Below are 18,714 nucleotides of genomic sequence, written 5' to 3'. Positions count from 1 at the left end.
ACATTGTTGCGGCGCAGCGAATTCTCGCATGGTGAAAGTCTGATTTTATTACTTCTTTTGCAAAAACTGATGGGCCACGGGAATCTTCAGTGGCCGGATACTCGTATTATATTATTTTGACAGAAATTATGTGGACACTCAAGGCGCATACCTGTAGTCACCGTCATGTTCCGTATGAAGTCCAAGGGCGGTAACATCGGCAGCGCGCGCCGCAGGCTGTATGTTTGAGTAAAAGTGCAGTGTGTGTGCGGAGGCGGCACGATGGTGGGTCAGTCTTGTGTGCGCAACGGAGAAAAGTGGGGAGGAAGCGCGCCGCCTTGGGGGGAGTGGAGGGAAGGTGGGCGGGCCTTAGGATTATGTGATCTAAAATGATGGGTTTTTACGTGCCAAAACCGCTTTCCGATTATGAGGCACACCATAGTGGAGGGTTCCAGAAATTTCGACCACCTGGGGCTCTTTAACGTGCACCGCAATCTAAGTACACGGGTGTTTTGGCACTTCGCCCTCATCGAAATTCGGCCACCGTGGCCGGGATTCAATCCCGCGACCTCGTGCTCAGCAGCCCAACACCACAGCCACTGAGCAACCACGCCGGTTGTTCTGTGATATGTGAATCTGTAATTGCGCTACCTGTTTATCTGCCTTGTTTGACGCATTATACAGGGTGTTTTAGTTAACTTTAGCCAGACTTAAAAAATATGCCGACGCGACCAAATGCATGTTGCTCACTTTGGTATGCAGTGTGTCACGCTATTTGTGAACTTTGTTTAATTAAATAATTAGTGAAGATTAATTGACTAACTTTTGAAGCAACGGAGCTAGGAAAAAAATCCAATTAGAAAGTTGCAAAGCGGTTTGCAAAACGTCCGAATAAACAGTTTCTGTCTTTCTATCTATCTCAGTTTACTGTGGATGCCCGCTAAATACAAAAGAACACAACGTGACCTGCCCGTTTGCGCTTCGTGATTCCACTGCTTCCAAGCGTTCTGCGCACACAGCCATAGGTGCGCTGCTGCTTAAAAAACGACTGGGCAATGACGCAAGCGTTGGCTGTTTGATTTAAGTAGCAACCGTTATCACTTGCGCTGCCTAAAGCGACTGACGGACGTGGTGGTAGTGGTAGTTGGTAGTCCTAGACAGCGATAAACATGCATCTGCTGTCAAAGCGCGAGCAATTTCGTGATACCCTTTTTCCAACGAGGAAAAAGCAGACATTATCCTTGTCCGAGGAGCTGCAAGAGGACAGGGACGGCAGGCTGCAAGACTATTTAGAAGTTGGCACCCGGGTACGCGACCGAGCTCGACGACAATATTTAACACCTACGTGACGCTGAAGCAAGCCGGCAGCTTAGCAAGAAAGAGGCAGAGAGCTCCACTCATAAATAATGAGGTTCGCTCCAACGTTTTGTCTTTCGTGGCGGCTAATCCACACGCTAGCACGTGCAGCGTGAGCGCACAGCTCGGTGGGTCCAAGTCAACTGCCTGGATGATGTTGAAAACAGCTGGACTGCACCCTCATCAGCTACAGTTGCATCAATGCCTGGAGTCAAGGGATCTCCAAATGAGACTCGACTTTGCAAATTAGATTTTGATTCAGGAGGAGCAGGATTCTGACTTTCTCACCAAGGTTTCTGGACTGACGAAGCGATCTTTTCCCGAAATTCCCAAGTAAATATCCACAACGCACACTATTCAAGTGAGCGAAACCACCACTGGCTAGGAATATCCCACCACCAACATCAGTGGTCTTTTAACGTTTGGTGCGGAATATGTGATAGCAAAATCTTTGGCCCAGTGTTTTTGAACAAAACTCTGACCGGCAAGAGTGAGTTCCTCAAAGACGCGGTTGAAGAATTCTACTGCAATATGCCACTAGCCCAGCTTGACGCAATGTGGTATCAGCACGACGCGGCCCCAGCCCACAGCTGCAGTCAAGCACCAGCATGGCTTGATGTTACCTTCTCAGGGCAATGCACAGGGAGAAACGGGCCTGTGCTGTGGCCTGCAAGGTCACTCGACCTCAACCCTCTTGACTTTTCGTGTTGGAATGCTGAGCACTAGGTCGCGGGATCGAATCCCGGCCACGGCGGCGGCATTTCGATGGGGGGGAGGGGGAATACGAAAAGATCCATGTGTTTTCGTATTTGCACGTTTTCGGTGAACGTTAAAAATCGCCAGGTGGTCGAAATTTCCGGAGTCCTACACTATGGCGTGCCTCATAATAAGAAAGTGGGTTTGGCACGTAAAACCCCATAATTTAACCCTCTTGATTTTTTTTGCGAGGATATATTAAGGATCACGTATACACGACGGAAACAACGACTCCAGAAGCCTTACAGGAGAATATAACTGAAGGCTGCCACAGCATTTCACCGACGGTGCTCAAGGCAGCAACAGCAAGCTTTCTCAGAAGATCCCAGTGGTGTAACGCTACAGAAGGTGACGTCTTCGAGCGCTTTCTGTGAAAGCGCATGAAAAAGAAACGTAAATTCAGTGACTCTAGACTGCGCCTGGTCAGTTAGGATACTCTTATTCTACCAGTTTCAGCCTTATGAAAACTGATTTCTTTATTTAGGGATGTTCAATTGGATTACAGCTATCGCGAAATGATGGACCTGTTACTTCCGGCAGCATAAACCATAACCGCTGTGTCTGCTTAACGCTATAAGAAACTTTCTTGAGGGGAGCACATCGCTGGCGTAAATGGCACAGCCAACGCCTACGCAGTAGTCCTGTCGTTTTTTAAGCGGCAGCGCGTCTATGGCTGTTTGTGCGCGGAACGTTGGGGAGCATTGCAATCACAACGTGCAAGCGGGCATATCGCTTGGTGTTTTGTATTTCGCAGGCATCATCAGTAAGCTGAAATACACTAATATTTAATAGATATATAGAAAGACAGAAACTGTTTATTCGTGCGTTTTGCAAACCGCTCTGGAATTTTCTAATTCGAATTTCTTTCCTAGCTCCTTTACTTCAGAAGTTGGTTTGTTAATCTTGACTAAAAATCTAATTAAGCAAAATACTAAAGTAGCGTTACACACTACATACAAAAGTGAGCAACATGCACTTGCAGTGATCGCGTCGTCTTAGAGTTCATCGGCATATTTTTAAACTCTGGCTAAAGTTAGCTGAAACACCCTGCATACAGTGGCTTTTGCTTAGATACGTAGATTTATTGGATACTAATACGTATATTTAAATATCTTGTTTAGAGGTGTTGTGGATACATGCCCTCTTGACTCTGTTTCCAGAGACTTTTTTGCTTTTTATCAAGCTTTATCTTCGCATTTGTGTATTCCATTGTACTTTGTATTTCTAATCTATATTTTGCAGAACTGCTGCTTTTTATATATGATCTGTGTTGCGACTACAGTTTCGGTGCAGTTACAATACACGACCGGTGACAGCTGCTCCTGCGCAGCACATTAGAACGAAGGACAGCGCCACTGAGATTTGTCCCTGGCCGTTGCATTTGTACAAAAATGTAAACAAGTTTCTTGAATGACAAAGTTTCATTGAAGCATTTGTCCTCAACTTGTTCATTTCACGGCCTTTACATTTATAATATAAGCGATGCGCACTGCTTTGCTGGGTTCGCACTGATATAGTTCTAAAGTTCGCGTGATATTTTCTTTCTTATTAAACAGAGAAAAAGCACGAAAACATTGATATCCGTTATTTCTGGCACAATTCTTGGGACATAAGAATATATTCTTTTATGAAAAAATACATATTTTACTTGTCTTGACAGTGCGTAGCGTCCAAGAATTTGTTTGCAGTATCTTTGGCAATGTAAATGCAGTTATTATTCATGTATTTTATCCCTCGGCAAATTCTGGGAGGAGGCCGAGCTCCAACGTGAGCCTCCACCCCCCCCCCCGATGAAATTTCTGGCTACGCCACTGCTATCGACATACCCTCTTCCTCCGTTTTCCGCCTCATGGTTCCACTGTACCCTCCTCCTACACTTTCGTCTTCGCGCTCTCTTAGCTATTGCCGTCTTTCATCCCCCAATGCGCTCCGCGTTCGCTTTTTCATGCTTCGCTATGCTAGTTAGTTCGTTTACGAGGGACGCCGACACCGACGCTCAACGCCAGAACGGGCGTCTAAGAGCTTCGCTCTAAAGCATTCGTTCATTCCGGTGTCCTTCCTCGAAAATTGTGACATTTACATAGTAGGATGTTGCTGAATGATCAAAAGCAAGACATTTCGCCTGAAGTATGGGAGTTGTTGGCCATGTGGAAACTTCGTTAGCGTAAACTCGTCAATAAAGCACAGTATGGAGAGGGTTGTCCTGTCGGCTATAGAACCAGCAAGTCGACGTTCCTCTATGACAGGTGCAGGAGTGGGCCAGCGGCTGGAAACAGACTGGCGGTTAGTAGCAATGCTTCGACGTAATGCCTGGCTTTCCCTTTTCAGGTGCTCACTCCTCTTTAGATTGATGTCTAGCTTTTTCCTGTAGTGTAGGCCAATCTTCAACATAAGGTACGCGATACTGAGGCCGACGCAGGAGGAGTTGATGATTGCGTCGTACGTAAGAACATATGCAACCTCCACTTCACGGTGCTGCTGCTATCCATAGGTCCAAAAATTTTAGGTAGGGCATCGAGTTTCATGTCGACGCCAAGTTCAACACTAAATTCTGGGGTTCCACGTGCGAAAACACGATTTTGTTATGAAACAAGCAGTAGGAGGGAACTATGCAATAGTTTTAATCAGCCGGGGTTCCTTAACGTGCACGCATTGCAAGGTGTACACGCCTCCGCGGCGCATGCGTTTCAGCCCCATCGAAGAACGCCTCCCAAAGCCGGGATTTGATCCAGAAATCTCGTGCTTAGCCAGGTATATCCACTATGCCACTACGGTGGGTTAGTCCATGCCGTGGAGTAGCTGATGGCTTGAAGCGAGTCGCCGATAGCGATGATCTTAATTTTACAGAGCTCATAGAGGGCTCACGCCTGGCCAATGCAAGTGTTCGAAGCGCCCCGTCGTCGAAGAAATTCCAGTCGCCGACCAGAAAAACAGATGAGAGAGCCACAGACAGCTTGCATCCGTTGCCAGATGGGCAGAGCACATGGTGATTACCCCAGGTGGCCAAGGTTGAAATCGCAGCGTCGGACATATTTTCTTTAATTGTAGATGCCCTAAACAGAGATGGACAGGCTCCTCTCGCCAAGTTCACAGTACCATGCAAAGAATGCTTCGAATTAAAAGAATGTAATTGCTGCGCTGTAGATGAGTTGTAAGCCCTGGTGATGTGCCGCGAAATTTCCTATCCTAATGTATGAGAGAACACCATAAACTATCGAGAACCACAAAGAGTGCTTCACATCAATGAGTCCGTGGATCACGTACCTGTACCGCAAGAACTCCTCATCGAACTCCTTCTCTCCGACTACCGATGTTCGTAGGTGACGACGCCGTCGAAGCTGTGAATCATGGCGCAGCCGCCATATTGGTGTCCAATCATGGTGCCCGACAGATAGACGGAGAACCATCAACGGTACGTCATTTTCTGTATGCGTGCTGCCGCTTTTTAGTTGACTTTCTTCAGGCGGAAACGATATTCTGAGGATTTTTTCTAAACTATGTGGCACAAATTTAGTGTCTTTCTTGAAAGCAAATTTTTACTTATAAACAACTCCGGCATACGCAAAGTCAACTGGCGTTGTTGTTTTTCCTTATTTATTTATTTATTTTTGCAGTGGTATCTTTAGTTCAGTAATATTTAAGGTTTATTTTCAACTAAGGTTTCTCCGTAAGTACGCTGAGATAACTTTCGTTTTGCATATAAAATGTTTGATGTGTTCTAGCGGAACTGTGAAATGTTGGCTGAAGGCGAGATAGGAGCTGAAGGGAAGGGTAGTGCCCGTCAGAGTGCCACTGGGCCGTCAGGCTGGCGTCTGCGAGGCCGATCATGCCAACAAGTGGAGGAACCCCACCTATCTTCATGAGCGAAAGATATCAATGCAATGGATCACTCTCGTGGCGCGAAGTCAACAAAATTATTGCGCATTCTTTGCGGCTCTAACACCTGAGCAAGGATCTTCAAAATACTACTCAAGTTTTCTTTTGGTAAACAAGTGTCTCCTTTGAAATGTTTCTCGCGCAGATTGAGTGCCTGCCGGAAGTGGTGCGTTCGGTGGCGGGTCGATGTGAGGTGTACCTGGATGGCGGCGTGCGCTGTGGCACCGACGTGGCCAAAGCGCTGTGCCTGGGTGCCCGGGCCGTGTTCATCGGCAGGCCTGTTCTTTGGGGTCTTGCCTACAAGGTGACTCTTGTGGATGCGGACAGCCGAATTACAAGTCTGCAATTACCACAGAATGCAATGTGTGCAACGCAAAACTTTAGTTAAGATAGAAAGTACTCGCTTTCAGTGGTTGTCACAATTTACCCTTGTAGGCTGGCAAACCTTTGTAACAGTATTAATGACTAATTAGCTTAAAGTCCTCTGTCAGCGCTATTGTTTTTGCGTTTTATTTAGATCTTCGGCCCAGCGAATTACTAGCCCCGCGGGGTAATATGAATTATTTTAATTTCCCTTCGCGGAGGCATAACCTGAGTGTAAGAATACCCGAGGACATAATTACATCTGACAGCGGCCATCAGATCAAGTAGATTTGTAATGAACGAGTCCCGCCGTGGTGGCGTGGTGTCTTCGGCGTTGCGCTGCCGAGTACACGTGATCGAATCCCGACCACGGCAGCCACGTTTCGATGGGAGCGAAATGCAAGCACGCCCGTGCACAGGGTGCAAGTTAAAGAAGCACACGTGCTCTAAATTATTCCGTCGGCCCGCCCAGGCCATGCCTCATAGTCAAATCACGGTTTAGTCATGTAAAACCCACGAATTTTTTCGTTATGACACCAGGTCAACCTTATACAAATTAGTGCATCATTGTACTTTATTTCGACGTGCGGGAGATTATCTTATCTAAAGCTCGAACAATGTGGCGCGGTTTCTGCAGGACGCGATTGAGGCGCGACGGAAGGGCACGTACACGCGTGTTTTACAGCGCAGCTCTTAAGCGCCCGTTCGTGGGGCGAGCGTCGGCGTCACCGAGAGCACAGCGAAGGATGAAAGACCGAACGCGGAGCGCAGCGAGCGATGAATCGCGTGAGTGCATCAGACGGAAAGCGGAGGAGACAGACAGACCGACAAAGAACTTTATTTATGGTCCTGATGAACCGGGCGTTAGGGTACCTCCTTTTTCAGGGAGTCCCCGTAGCCGTCGCGGGCCGCACCCACGTCGGGGTCGGAAGATCGTGGTCCTCCGCCATGTCGCAGGCCCTCTGGACAGCACGTAGTTGCTCTGAGAGGTCGCCGCTCTTAAGGGCTACCTCCCAGTCTGTTAGAGTGGTAAGCGATGAGCTGCGTAACGCAGGGCATTTCCAGAGCATATGAGATAAAGAGTAGTACGCCTCCCGACAGTCTGGACAGTGGGGTTCTACATTAGGCGCGAAGTGACTGAATTGGCCCCTGCAGGGGAACGACCCCGTTGGGAGCATCCGAAAGGCTGACGATTGTGGTCTGGTGAGTTTAGAATGTGGTAACGGAAATGCCCGCCGAGCAAGTTGATAATGTTGAGCATGTTGTAAGGGAATAACTAATTAGTTTCTAGGTGCCTAGATATACGGTTGTAAATGGCATGTTCGGCCACCTTAGCCACGCAGGACGTGAGCGAGACAGGCCGCATGTTCTCCGGCGCAAGAGGTGTGCCTAGTTTTGGGATGAGCACCACTGAGGCTGTCTTCCAGGAATTGTGGACAAGGCTCGTTTCCCAGATTTTATTGACTTCCTCGTTGAGCAGCGCAACTGAGTTTTCGGCCAAGTTGCGGAGGAGCTTATTGGAGATGCAATCCGGGCCCGGTGCAGAGCGACCGTTGAGCGTTTCGAGCACCTCTCAGATTTCGGATTCCGTGAAGGGGGCGTCGAGCTTCCCCACTGTGCCCCCCCCCCCCCGGTAACGAGGATATTCTCCCTCACCGGTGGGGCCCGGCGGGAGATACTTTTCGGCCAACTCTTACAGGAGGACGTCCACAAATACGCCCGACGTTTTTCTGATTATGAACTACGCGATCAATGGCTAGTCGCGAATCCTCGAGTAAGTGTTAGAGCATGTTCCATTTTCCTGCGCTCTCATCTGCCAATCAACCGAGGAACACTTCGTTCAATTGTTGTTTGGAAGGTTTGAGGGAATGGGTTTCTATTGCGCGAATGAGCTCTGCAATTTTCGTGCGAAGTTGGTGGTGGAGTCTGCGTTCTCCAGCGGGTCAGGATGAAGTTTTTGGCTTCTAGGAGGTGCGCAAGGCGCGCGTCCATCCAATCTACCTTTAGGTCACTGTTAATCACCTTCGTCGCAGCTTGTACGTCCTTCTGTAGTCTTGTGAACAAACTATCGAGATTATCGTAGTCGGTCTGGTCCGCCTTCCGCATTTTCCGGAAGGCATCCCAGTCCGTCACTTCTAATTCCCTGGTAGGGACAGTGCTAATTGAATTGAACTTTATTCTCCTTGAACAAATAGACAAGGAAGGAGCAGCCACAAAAAGCTACTGAGATTAGTAGCTTGACGAGGTGGCTGCCCCTTTACACATTGTTAAGGTAATCTCCACAATGAAGTGGTCCTTACCCAAGTTCCTTTCCAAATTTTGCCATCCTGCTCCGCGGGCATTCCTGACAAACCCCAGGTCCGGAGTGGTGTCTCGGACTATCGACGTGCGGATTCGCGTCAGGTATTGAAGATCCGTAATCAATTGGCATCATACAAGATGTGGATGGGCTCGGCAAGGTGCGCTGCTGTGACCATAGGATGGTAAGATCTCGAATTATCCTAGACTTGAGAAGGGAACGGAGGAAAGTGGTACATAGAAAGCCAATCAATGAGTTGGCAGTGAGAGGGAAAATACAGAAATTCTAGATCATGAACAGAAGAACATGCATTCGGCCTTAACTCAGAAAAAGGACCTTAGTGTTCAAGCAATGAACGACCATCCTATGGGCATCATTAAGGAATGTGCAATAGATGTCGGTGGTAACTTCATAAGACAGTACAAGAGTAAGGTATGGCAGGAGAAAAAAGATCTCATTAAGAAACACCAATGTATGAAAGCCTCTAACCTTACAGCCAGAAAGAACTGGCAGAACTTTCTATGTTGATCAACAAGCGTAAGATAGCTGACATAAGGAAGTATAATATGGATAGAATTGAGTATAATCTCAGGAATGGAAGAAGCCTAAAAGCAGTGAAGAAATTACCAATATGCAAGAATCCGATGTATGCATTATGAGACAAAGCCAACAATATCATTACTACTATAGATAAGATAGTTCAAGTGGCTGAGGAGTTCTGTAGAGATTTAAACACTACCAGTGGTACCCACGACGATAATAGAAGAGGGAATTCTCGAGATGAATTTGACATCCCACAGGTAACGTCGGAAGAAGTAAAGAAAGCCATGGGAGCAATGCAAAGGGGCAAGGCAGCTGGGGAGGTTCGGGTAACAGCCGATTTGTTGAAGGATGGTGGGCAGATTGTTCAAGAAAACTAGCCACCCTGTATACGCAATGCCTCATGACCTCAAGCGTACCAGAATCTTGGAAGAACGCCAACACAACCTTAATCCACAAGAAATGTTACGTCAAAGACTTCAAAAATTATAGACCGATCAGCTTACTGTCCGTTGCCTACAAGGTATTTATTAAGGTAATCACAAATATAATCACGAAAACCTTAGACTTCTGTCAACCAAAGGACCAGGCAGGATTTCGTAAAGGCTACTCAACAATAGACCACATTCCCACTATCAAGCAGGTGATAGAGAAATGTGCGCAATATACCCAAACCTTATATATAGCTTGCATTGATTACGAGAAAGCATTGGATTCAGTCGAAACCCCAGCAGTCATGCAGGCATTGTGGGCTCAGGGTGCAGACGAGCCGCATGTAAAAATACTGAATTATGTCTACAGCGGCTCCTCAGTCACCGTAGTCCTTCATAAAGAAAGCACGAAAATTGCAATAAAGAAGGGCGTCAGGCCGGGAGATACGTTCCTTCCAATGCTATTCACAGCGTGTTTACACGAGGTATTCAGAGACCTGGATTGGGAAGAATTAGGGATAAGAGTTAATGGAGAGAACCTTAGTAACTTGCGATTCACTTATGATATTGCCTTGCTTAGTAACTCAGGGGACCAATTGCAACGCCTGTTCATTCACCTGGAGAGGCAAAGCAGAAGGGTGAGTCTAAGGATGAACCTGCAGAAAATTAAAGTAATGTTTAACAGTCTAGAACAGCAGTTTACGATAGGTAGCGAGGCCCTGGAAGTGGTAATTAAGCGAATACATACACTTAGGGCAGGTAGTGACTGCGGATCCCGATCATGACACTGAAATAATCAAAAGAATAAGAATGCGCTAGGGTGCGTTTGGCAGGCATTCTCAGATCATGAACAGCAGGTTGTCTTTATCCCTCAAGAGAAAAGTGTATAACAGTTGTGTCTTACCAGTAGTCACCTATGGGGCAGAAACCTGGAGACTTACGAAGAGGGTTCTACTTAAGTTGAGGACGACGCAACGAGCTATGGAAAGAAGAATGATGGGTGTAACGTTAAAGGATAAGAAGAGAACAGATTGGGTGAGGCAACAAACGCGAGTTAGTGGAATTTTATTTGAAATCAAGAAAAAGAAATTGGGATGGACAAGGCATGTAATGAGGGGGGAAGATAAACGATGGTGATTACGGGTTACGGACTGGATTCCAAGAGAAGGGAAGTGTAGCAAGGGGTGGCAGAATGTTAGTTGGGCGGATGAAATTAAGAAGTTTGCAGAGACAACAAGGCCACAATTAACACAAGACCGGGGTGGTTGGAGAAGTATGGGAGAGGCCTTTGCCCTGCAGTGGGCATAGCCAGGCTGCTGCTGCTGCTGATGATGATGATAATGTTGATGAATCAATTCCAGTGAGTAGTCAGAAACTGCCTTGACAAGGAGATTGCCCTTGGTGGATTGGCGGGTGTATCCCCAGGCATTGTGTGGTGCATTGAAGCCACGTGCTGTCACTATGGTGTCCCCTTGGTCGGGGCCACCGCCTTTGTCATGATCGTTGCGAATGCCTGCCGATGATCCGACGGCGAGCTGTATATGTTTAAAGGGAATACACTCCTCTTAATCCAATTGTTAGGGATAATTTCGACCATAATGATCTTCGCCCTGGTTTTGCCAAGTGGTAATTTGTGTACTTGAAAGGAGCATTTCCATGCGACCAAGGTTGTTAAGCCCCGCTTTCCCTCCTCCCGTATTGATACAACCCGGCATCCCGGCAAAGTGGGCGCGTCATCGAGAGTTTCTTGTAACAGAATTATGTGCGGTTTGACTGTCATTGCCGAAAAGACTTGCTGTAGCGGGGTTTTGCGGCGTTGGGAACAGGCACAGTTTCACTGCAACACAACCAGCTTATTGGAATTGACCGCCATGGTGATTGCCTTGGACTGGCCATTGACGGCGCTTGCGAACGTTGACCGACGGGGCTCTCTCGAAGGCTGTCTAGCCGTAGCTAACGCGACCAGTGCATTTTCCAGGGACGCCATCCTTTTAAAAAGGAGGGCAGTCACGCTTTCAGCGAGCTGCTGGATTGCCCGCTGCATGCTTTCTAAGACTTTGTTATTGGACTGGGTCGCCATAGAGTCAGCGTCCCCTACTTGGGGCATGGCCCTACGTTTATCCGAGCGCGCCTGTGGCTCCCCAATTGGGGATACCTATTGCTTCTCGGCTTGCGACGTTTAAGACTTACGGAGCGACTCAAAGTCGGCACTCATCTGCTCCATTTCTGCTTTGAGTCTCGCGTTCTCTTGCATGAGTTGAGCGACTCTGGGATCAAGTTTATGCTCCGGCTACGAAATGCTACCTTCGTTACTTTTGGAGCCGGCGTCATCTGCTTCGGTTTGACACGATCGGACCAGGTTAGCGCTTCCTCGATCGAAACCCGGGAGGTAGAGCGCCCTCGGGAACGAGTACACCCTCTGGAGAGTTTGCGTTGTCAACCAGTTGGCGTGACCGAGCACTCCTTCCTGGGGGCTCCCGTCGCGCTGGAGTCACTTAGCCGGTTCTCCTTGGCCAACTGTTGCTGCTTGTGCTTGTTTTTGGCACGCATGCGGCGCCGTCGGCGTCTGAGTACGACGTGTGGGACTTGAAACCGCTGCTTACACGATTTGTCCGCCGTGAGATGCGGGCCTCCGCAGAGGGCGCACTTCGGCGAACACTGGTGGTCATCGGGTGGGGAGGTTAGTCCGCACCTTGCTTGCTTGAAAGCCTTTATGAAAAATAAAAAGAGAGGTAGAGCCCTTAAGGGGCTCCGCAACGGGTGGAGTCTCTATTCCGGGACCCCGTTGGTACGGGCCGCCAGCTTAGCCCTCTAGACCGAGGTCTTCTGGGCCTGAAAGTCCGAGCAACCGAGCAGCGTCGCCTCCCACTCCTCTCGGGTTGGGTTAGGGTTGTGGGAAAGAGCTGAATTTAGCTGACAAGGCCAAACCGTGTGGTAGGTGTCAGCCACTTCCCCACAGTATTCCCACAGTGGCATTTCCCCACAGTGGCATTTGCCTGTGAAGGAACAAACGAAATGTTTTCAAGATTGCCGGGAACCATAAAGTGTTTGTGAACACAAAGTCGGATCAAGTTGCGTTCATTAGCCTTGCCAAGCCCTTTTGCAGAAGTTGGGCATTGGCGTTGCCTATTTTTGTAAAAGGTCGTGATATCTTCGTATGTAACAAGATAGCTGCCTTCGGATTCCAGGTACTCATGGTCTAACTGGGACGCCCTGTATATGAGTGCTCGGGCCGCCGTGTTCGCGGCTTGATTCCCTGCTAGGCCCTGGTGGCTCGGGGTCCAAACCAGGCAATGGGGTGTAGGATCAATTCTCTCGTTGCTATAGTTCTCCAATATTCGTTCCGCTAGTGGGGTGACCTTACCAGCTTCATAATTTCGACAAGCTCGGCGCGAGTCGGTTATGATATATCGAGACCGGAGGTCTCAATGTATCATAACCGACTCAGTTCAGTCAGTGGCAGCTAGGGCAATAGCTACTTCTGCATGTGCTGAGCCCGAGGTTTTGAAAGTGAGCCCATCTACTTGCTTTTTCTCATGGATGACCGCTGCCGTATACCACCCCCCGCGCATGATCCGGCCACATCCACTTAGAAGATTCCGCGTTTGTTGCCATAGTGGCTTTGCAAGGCGTCCGACCTCGCCTGGCGAAGACCATTATGGTCTTCCCTATTCGTCTTTATGGGGAGGGGTCGAACTCTAACGGCGCGTCCCCAGAGTTCGGGCACTCGGACCCGCTCCTGAATGGGAAAGCTGTGTATCAAGTGGAGCCGGTCCAGTAAATGCCGTCCCTACTTTGTCTGAGCTAGACGTGTGTATTGGTTGGTAAGGTGGGCTTCCTTGAGCTCCTGAAAGGTGTTCACTACTCCCAAAGCAATAAGTCTCGAGTTCGAAGTTGCGACAGGGAGGTCAAGGGCCCTCTTCATCACTTTGCGGATGATGACCTCGAGTTGGACTTCATCATGTTTCCGCAGATGGAGATAGGGGACCAAATATAGAATTCGGCTGGTTACGAAAGCATGAGCAAGTCGCACAGCGTCCCTGCTTCGTAATCCCCCTCTCTTGTAGGGGACACGCCGGACCATTTGGCCCACTTGGTCCCCAGCCTTGCGGAGCTTTTCTAGTGTTGTGTTGGCTCTTCTTTGATTGTCAATAAAGAGTCCGAGAATTCTGAGCTGCTTGGCCTCATGTATGGGACCACTAGCCAAAGAGAGACGTATTTGTATAGTGTCCTTAGGTGTTCGTCAAAGGCGCACAAATTCTGATTTGTTTGGTGCACACGAGTCCGCAGCGCTCTGCATAGCGATCCACTACGTGGGCGGCTGCTTGCATGTTTTCCTCCATATGCCCTGTGTTTCCCTCTGTGGCCCAGATGGTGATATCGTCGGCGTACAGCGCGTACCGCACACCTTCAATACCGTTTATGTGGGCCGGGAGATGCACTATCGCAAGGTTAAATAGCAGCGGGGGAAGTACAGCGCCTTGTAGCATCCCCCTAGTACCCATTTCGTAGGGTCCATATTCAATTATTACGCAGCGCCGGCAATTCTTATTGGTGGACTTGGGGCAGACGTCCACAGGACGTCCCAAGCCGCCACACGCGCAGCACACCTCGGTTTGGCGTTTGTAGAGCGTGCAGCGCAGAAGGCTGACGCCGCACATGATATAGGCACTTTCATGCCCTCGAAGAGGACGACCACTAGTGGGGGTGTCCTTAATTCGTTTGATTCGGGTTACGATGGCTGACGATCATGCGCTGGAGTTCGGCGTCGCTCGTATCTGCGTCGACCTCTCGTATGAGCCCTGTGCAGCTGTTGTCTTGGGCTGCGATGGATGCGGCCAGCTTGTATAGTCCTACGCTAATGCGGATTTGCTGGATCCCTGCATAAGCGAAAGCGTTCTTCTTCTTCGGGGTAGAGACGACGAGAACGTTTTGAGTGAAATTAGGGCAGGCTATGTCGCCCTCGGTTTCTGTGGGCTCCTTGGGCGGGCAATAATTCGTATGTGCTGCCTCGGTAGCCTGGGGAGCCTCGATGAGGCTGCGAGACGTTTAAGCACGCCTTGCGGGGTAGCCACCCTTCGAGCCCGCGTTGGATTTCTTTTTCGTTGAAACTGGTGTTTCTTGCCGAGCTTTCTTGTTCTTGCCCAACGCTGTCCTCCAGCCTGGGCTGTTGGCTTTTTCGGAGGAGATTTCCACTCCTACCAGCATTTCTACTTCGAGCATAATGTCCCTCTTTCTCGGGTTAGGCCTAAACCTATGCGCGCCTAGCGTCGCCGCGGCCTGGTCGACACAGCAAGTTACACAATTTACGCACAAGAGCCACTCACCGAAGGAAGTCCTCAGAAGAAATCGTGTCGAATGGCGTGCATTTCAGCGATAGGCGACACAAAAAGCAGACCGAAAATATTTACGAAAGCGGGAGCCAATCTTTCCACGTCCGCACTAGTCGGCGCCTTCGTCTTCCTCAAGAAGCGGAGGAGGAAAAACGTAGCCCGGTGAGGATGGCTATGAGATGGCGCCAGAGTAGCGACGTTGTCGAATTTCTGTCTGTGGCGGCTGCTGGGAATCGCGCCCACGGGTCACCTGCGTGCTGCCTCTTGCAAACTCCACATTAGTGAGGCAGTGGCGCCACATTTCGCTCTGTCTGCAACGTGGCGCACGAGAGAGATTGTCCGCGCCAGCCAATATATCACGAAATGAACACACATGTAGAGCTGCGCCAAATTTCGCATTGGTGAGTATCGCAATTATAGGTGAATTCTTTTACAGGGAATACAAAAAGAAATGCTCGCATCGCGTTGCCGCACACGCTCGCAAACGAGAGTGCGAAGCTTGGTCCCCTCGACGCCACTAGACGTTCCTGCCCACCGCACATCTCGTGTGACAAGGGTTGGCAAGGGAGTGGCCTCTTGTAAAGTCAGGGAAGCGCAAAGCAAAATTAGTTTTGAATAAAGACTGAGGAACATGTATAAAAATAAATGGGCAGCTAAATTGCAGAAGTATCTGTACTTGAAAAGCGTGAAGACAGAATGCTGGAAGAAGTCAAGGAAGTTAGCAACAAAGGACGGGATTATTGAAACTGTGAATACACAAGCAGGAGTCGTCAGAAAGAAAGCGAGAGAAATGTACAGTGAATTGGATGCAAAGAATGAAAACAGAAAGGTCCATGTAGGTTTAAGAATGAGAAAAAAGAAATTAAAAGGGAAAATCTGTCCACAAAGTGCACTGCCTTGCTATTTGAAGCTCGAGTCGGTTACCTAAGGATGAAAACATACCGGAGCAAATATTCGTAACTAGATGATGCATGTGTAGGCTGGAGCAAAGATCCGGACACCACTGGGGACATCCCAACGGAATTCGAAGGGATTCACCTTTAAGAAGCGCTTGAGTTTAAAGTGGGCAGCAGCGTCAGCCGGTCAGTAGCCGAGAGAAGCAAAAGACGTTTACAGTATTGGTGGAAAAAAAGCAGGGAACAGATTTATGCAACCGGATATTCTACAGTTATAGGTAGCGGTACAAGGTAGATTTAGAAGAAGAAAGATTAAGATGTACATGAAAGTGCTAGAGAACGAACATGTTTAGCATCCTTGATTAAATCAAGCAGACCGGGTCACTATTTGTCACCGCACCGTTTTAAAGAGGATGCTATTAAATTACCATTATCATCATCATCTCAGAACTTCTCGGCGGACGGTACTGGAAAGTGCAGGACTTGTTACTTGTGCTAGCAACACTCTCCAAATTAACAAAGATGGCTATGACATCCAGGTTCACCGTTTTTCTTTCGTTTGGTGCTGTGGTCGAGTCTCTCGTTTGTGGTGCACAATCGACGTGTTCCGATGAAGCCGAAAGGGTTCTTGCCGCCGGTTACCTTACGTCAATCGGTGCCAAAGATTTCAGCGACAAAACCGCGTAAATAGTTGCGCTTTCGCCCAAACGTTCAGTCTGCCTAAGGCGTCCCAAGAGCCTTTCAAGCGAGCGGGAGGTTAAAAAAGGAAGTGTTTGTGCGTAGTGGACCTCCGAAAGGTGCAAACTTCTGCTCGCAGTGTCCCTTTCCCCGTTACAGGTGCGCTAGTTCATTGTTCTTGGCTTTTAGATAAGGCACTACGCACTGCGGCTCGTGCTGCAGTATATCGCAAAGATATCCCACGACGTAATGTCAGTAACGTCTGTCCTGCTCTCAGAAAAGAAATACGGATATTTCGCATTGATAGAAGGCGGGCACACACTTTCAATTTACATGGGGTGCTATAGCGTAAAGCTATTCTACACTTTTCCAATACTGCAATCAGCCCTTCACGACTGGTCAAGGAATTTTCGACCACCCCCCCTTCACCTGTTTGTCACGCGATCTCACGAAAAGGGCGGAAACGTATCATCTGATATGATATGTGCACACTCATTATGCATGGTTCGGCCAACCAAAAGAAACTGCATTAATTCTGATTCGACGCTCTTTTTTTTCATTACCATCTACTACTGGTAAATACGGGTTGCGCCCACTTTGCCTGTCTGTCACGCGACGTCAAGAAACCGCGTAAACTAACCACATCAACGTGACCTGTACGCATTAAAGATGCATTAATATGGCGAACAAAAGATTTATCTTCTGAATAGCCGGAGGCTGCCCCGTTCCAAAAGGAATAGAAGATGGCTGCCCGCCGATCGCTCAGGCACTGGCTACTCGCACTTGCCGCAGAGCATGGGTTTATTTGCGTATAACAAAATATTTGAGTGGCCGTATAACGTTATCTAGCCCTTTCAGCACGTATACAACATCGCTCTGTGAACTCTTCTTTGCTGAGGATCTGCTTTAGCCGCATTCTTAACCTTCTGTTGATCGCTGCCGAGATTTTCGATCAGCCACCGCTAGCAAAGTAAGGTGTGGCGGACCAATGGTTATCTATTTTTGCTGCTCTGGCTCGACGCTATACAAAGCCTCTTCACTTGAACGTGCTCCCCTACTCTTGTCAGCCAGTTAGACAAGAAAAACCGCTCAGTGTAGGCGACGAACGTGAAGAAAAAGGGAGTTCAACAAGGAGCCCGATTTTTATTAATCATACCATGAGAAGCCAACAAACAAGGACACCAAGGACAACATATGGGAAATTGTTGGTACTTACTAATTGAATTAATTGAATTTCATTAACGCAATGAAAGTGGACGAAAAAACAACTTGCCACAGGTGGGGAACGATCCCACGTCTTCGCATTAGGCGTGCGATGCTCTAACCAATTGAGCTACCGCGCGCAATTTCCCCATCCGCTATCTTGCGTATTCGTGTTTTACTACTAAAACTAACCTTGGGAGTGTTAGCCTGCGCCGCCACTCACAAACCTTGGCGGCGCATGGGGAACATCCTTCCTGCCTCAAGCGTCACGAGTACACGAGGTTTGTGATGCGAGGTTTGTGACGTACACGAGGTATCTCGCGATGCGACAATTAGCGAGGAAGGCGCGCAATACTTCGCTCGGTTTACAACCTGTCGCACGAGACAGTGACGAAGATGGCATGAAAAATGTGCCGTAATCACGATTCAATAACGATAGCATAATTACGATAGAATGACAAAAAAGTGACGTCGATGGAAACGAAGAATGCGCTATGACAACGAAGGCAGAATTACAACAATAGGATGACGTTACTCAAGGGATGGCGATGGAAAAAAAGAGTAACGACGATAGCATGACAACGACGCCATGACGAAAGTCCGATGAAGTTAGCGTGACCTCAATGAAACTACTGTGACAACATCAGGACCATGGTATCACAAGAATGCATTACGGCGACTGTATGACGACGCCAGAATGAGCAGAAAGATTTCACGACGATAAGGAAAATCGGATGACGACGAGTGTGTGATGGTAATAGCGTAACAATGACTATACCACGAAGTCTGTACAAGGATGGTGGCTTGACGATTATGGGGTCACGAGGACGGCATGACAAAATGCAATTAACGGAGCAGGAATGACGACATGCAACGGTAATGACGGCCTCACCCTACGAGCACGTACCTAGTGCCTCAAGCTAGGAGAGATCTTAAGCCACTGGGTCAGCGTAAGTGGCTAGATAGACGGACGGACGGACGGACGGACGGACGGACGGATGGAC

The 18,714-nt window shown here is 48.5% G+C and overlaps 1 protein-coding gene and 1 non-coding gene across 3 annotated transcripts in view; one reads left to right on the top strand and one right to left on the bottom strand.

Annotated features, from left to right (window-relative positions):
• The window catches only part of LOC142576671 (2-Hydroxyacid oxidase 1-like), a 229,103-nt gene that overhangs the window by 129,619 nt on the left and 80,770 nt on the right, over positions 1-18,714 (top strand). Inside the window, exons 5-6 of one of the 2 annotated variants that reach the window (XM_075686900.1) lie at positions 5,412-5,503; positions 6,113-6,271. The exons of the other annotated variant lie outside the window; for it this stretch is intronic. Coding sequence (XP_075543015.1) covers positions 5,412-5,503; positions 6,113-6,271 — 251 coding nt within the window. The remainder of the gene's footprint in view (positions 1-5,411; positions 5,504-6,112; positions 6,272-18,714) is intronic. 2 annotated transcript variants of the gene reach the window in all.
• On the bottom strand, positions 17,778-17,851 carry TRNAR-CCU (transfer RNA arginine (anticodon CCU)). Its single transcript has one exon. It is a non-coding gene; the product is annotated as a tRNA-Arg (tRNA).

The sequence above is a fragment of the Dermacentor variabilis genome, chromosome 3 (genome assembly GCF_050947875.1).
Source record: "Dermacentor variabilis isolate Ectoservices chromosome 3, ASM5094787v1, whole genome shotgun sequence".
Taxonomy (NCBI): domain Eukaryota; kingdom Metazoa; phylum Arthropoda; class Arachnida; order Ixodida; family Ixodidae; genus Dermacentor; species Dermacentor variabilis.
This window is presented reverse-complemented; position numbering and strand designations above follow the sequence as displayed.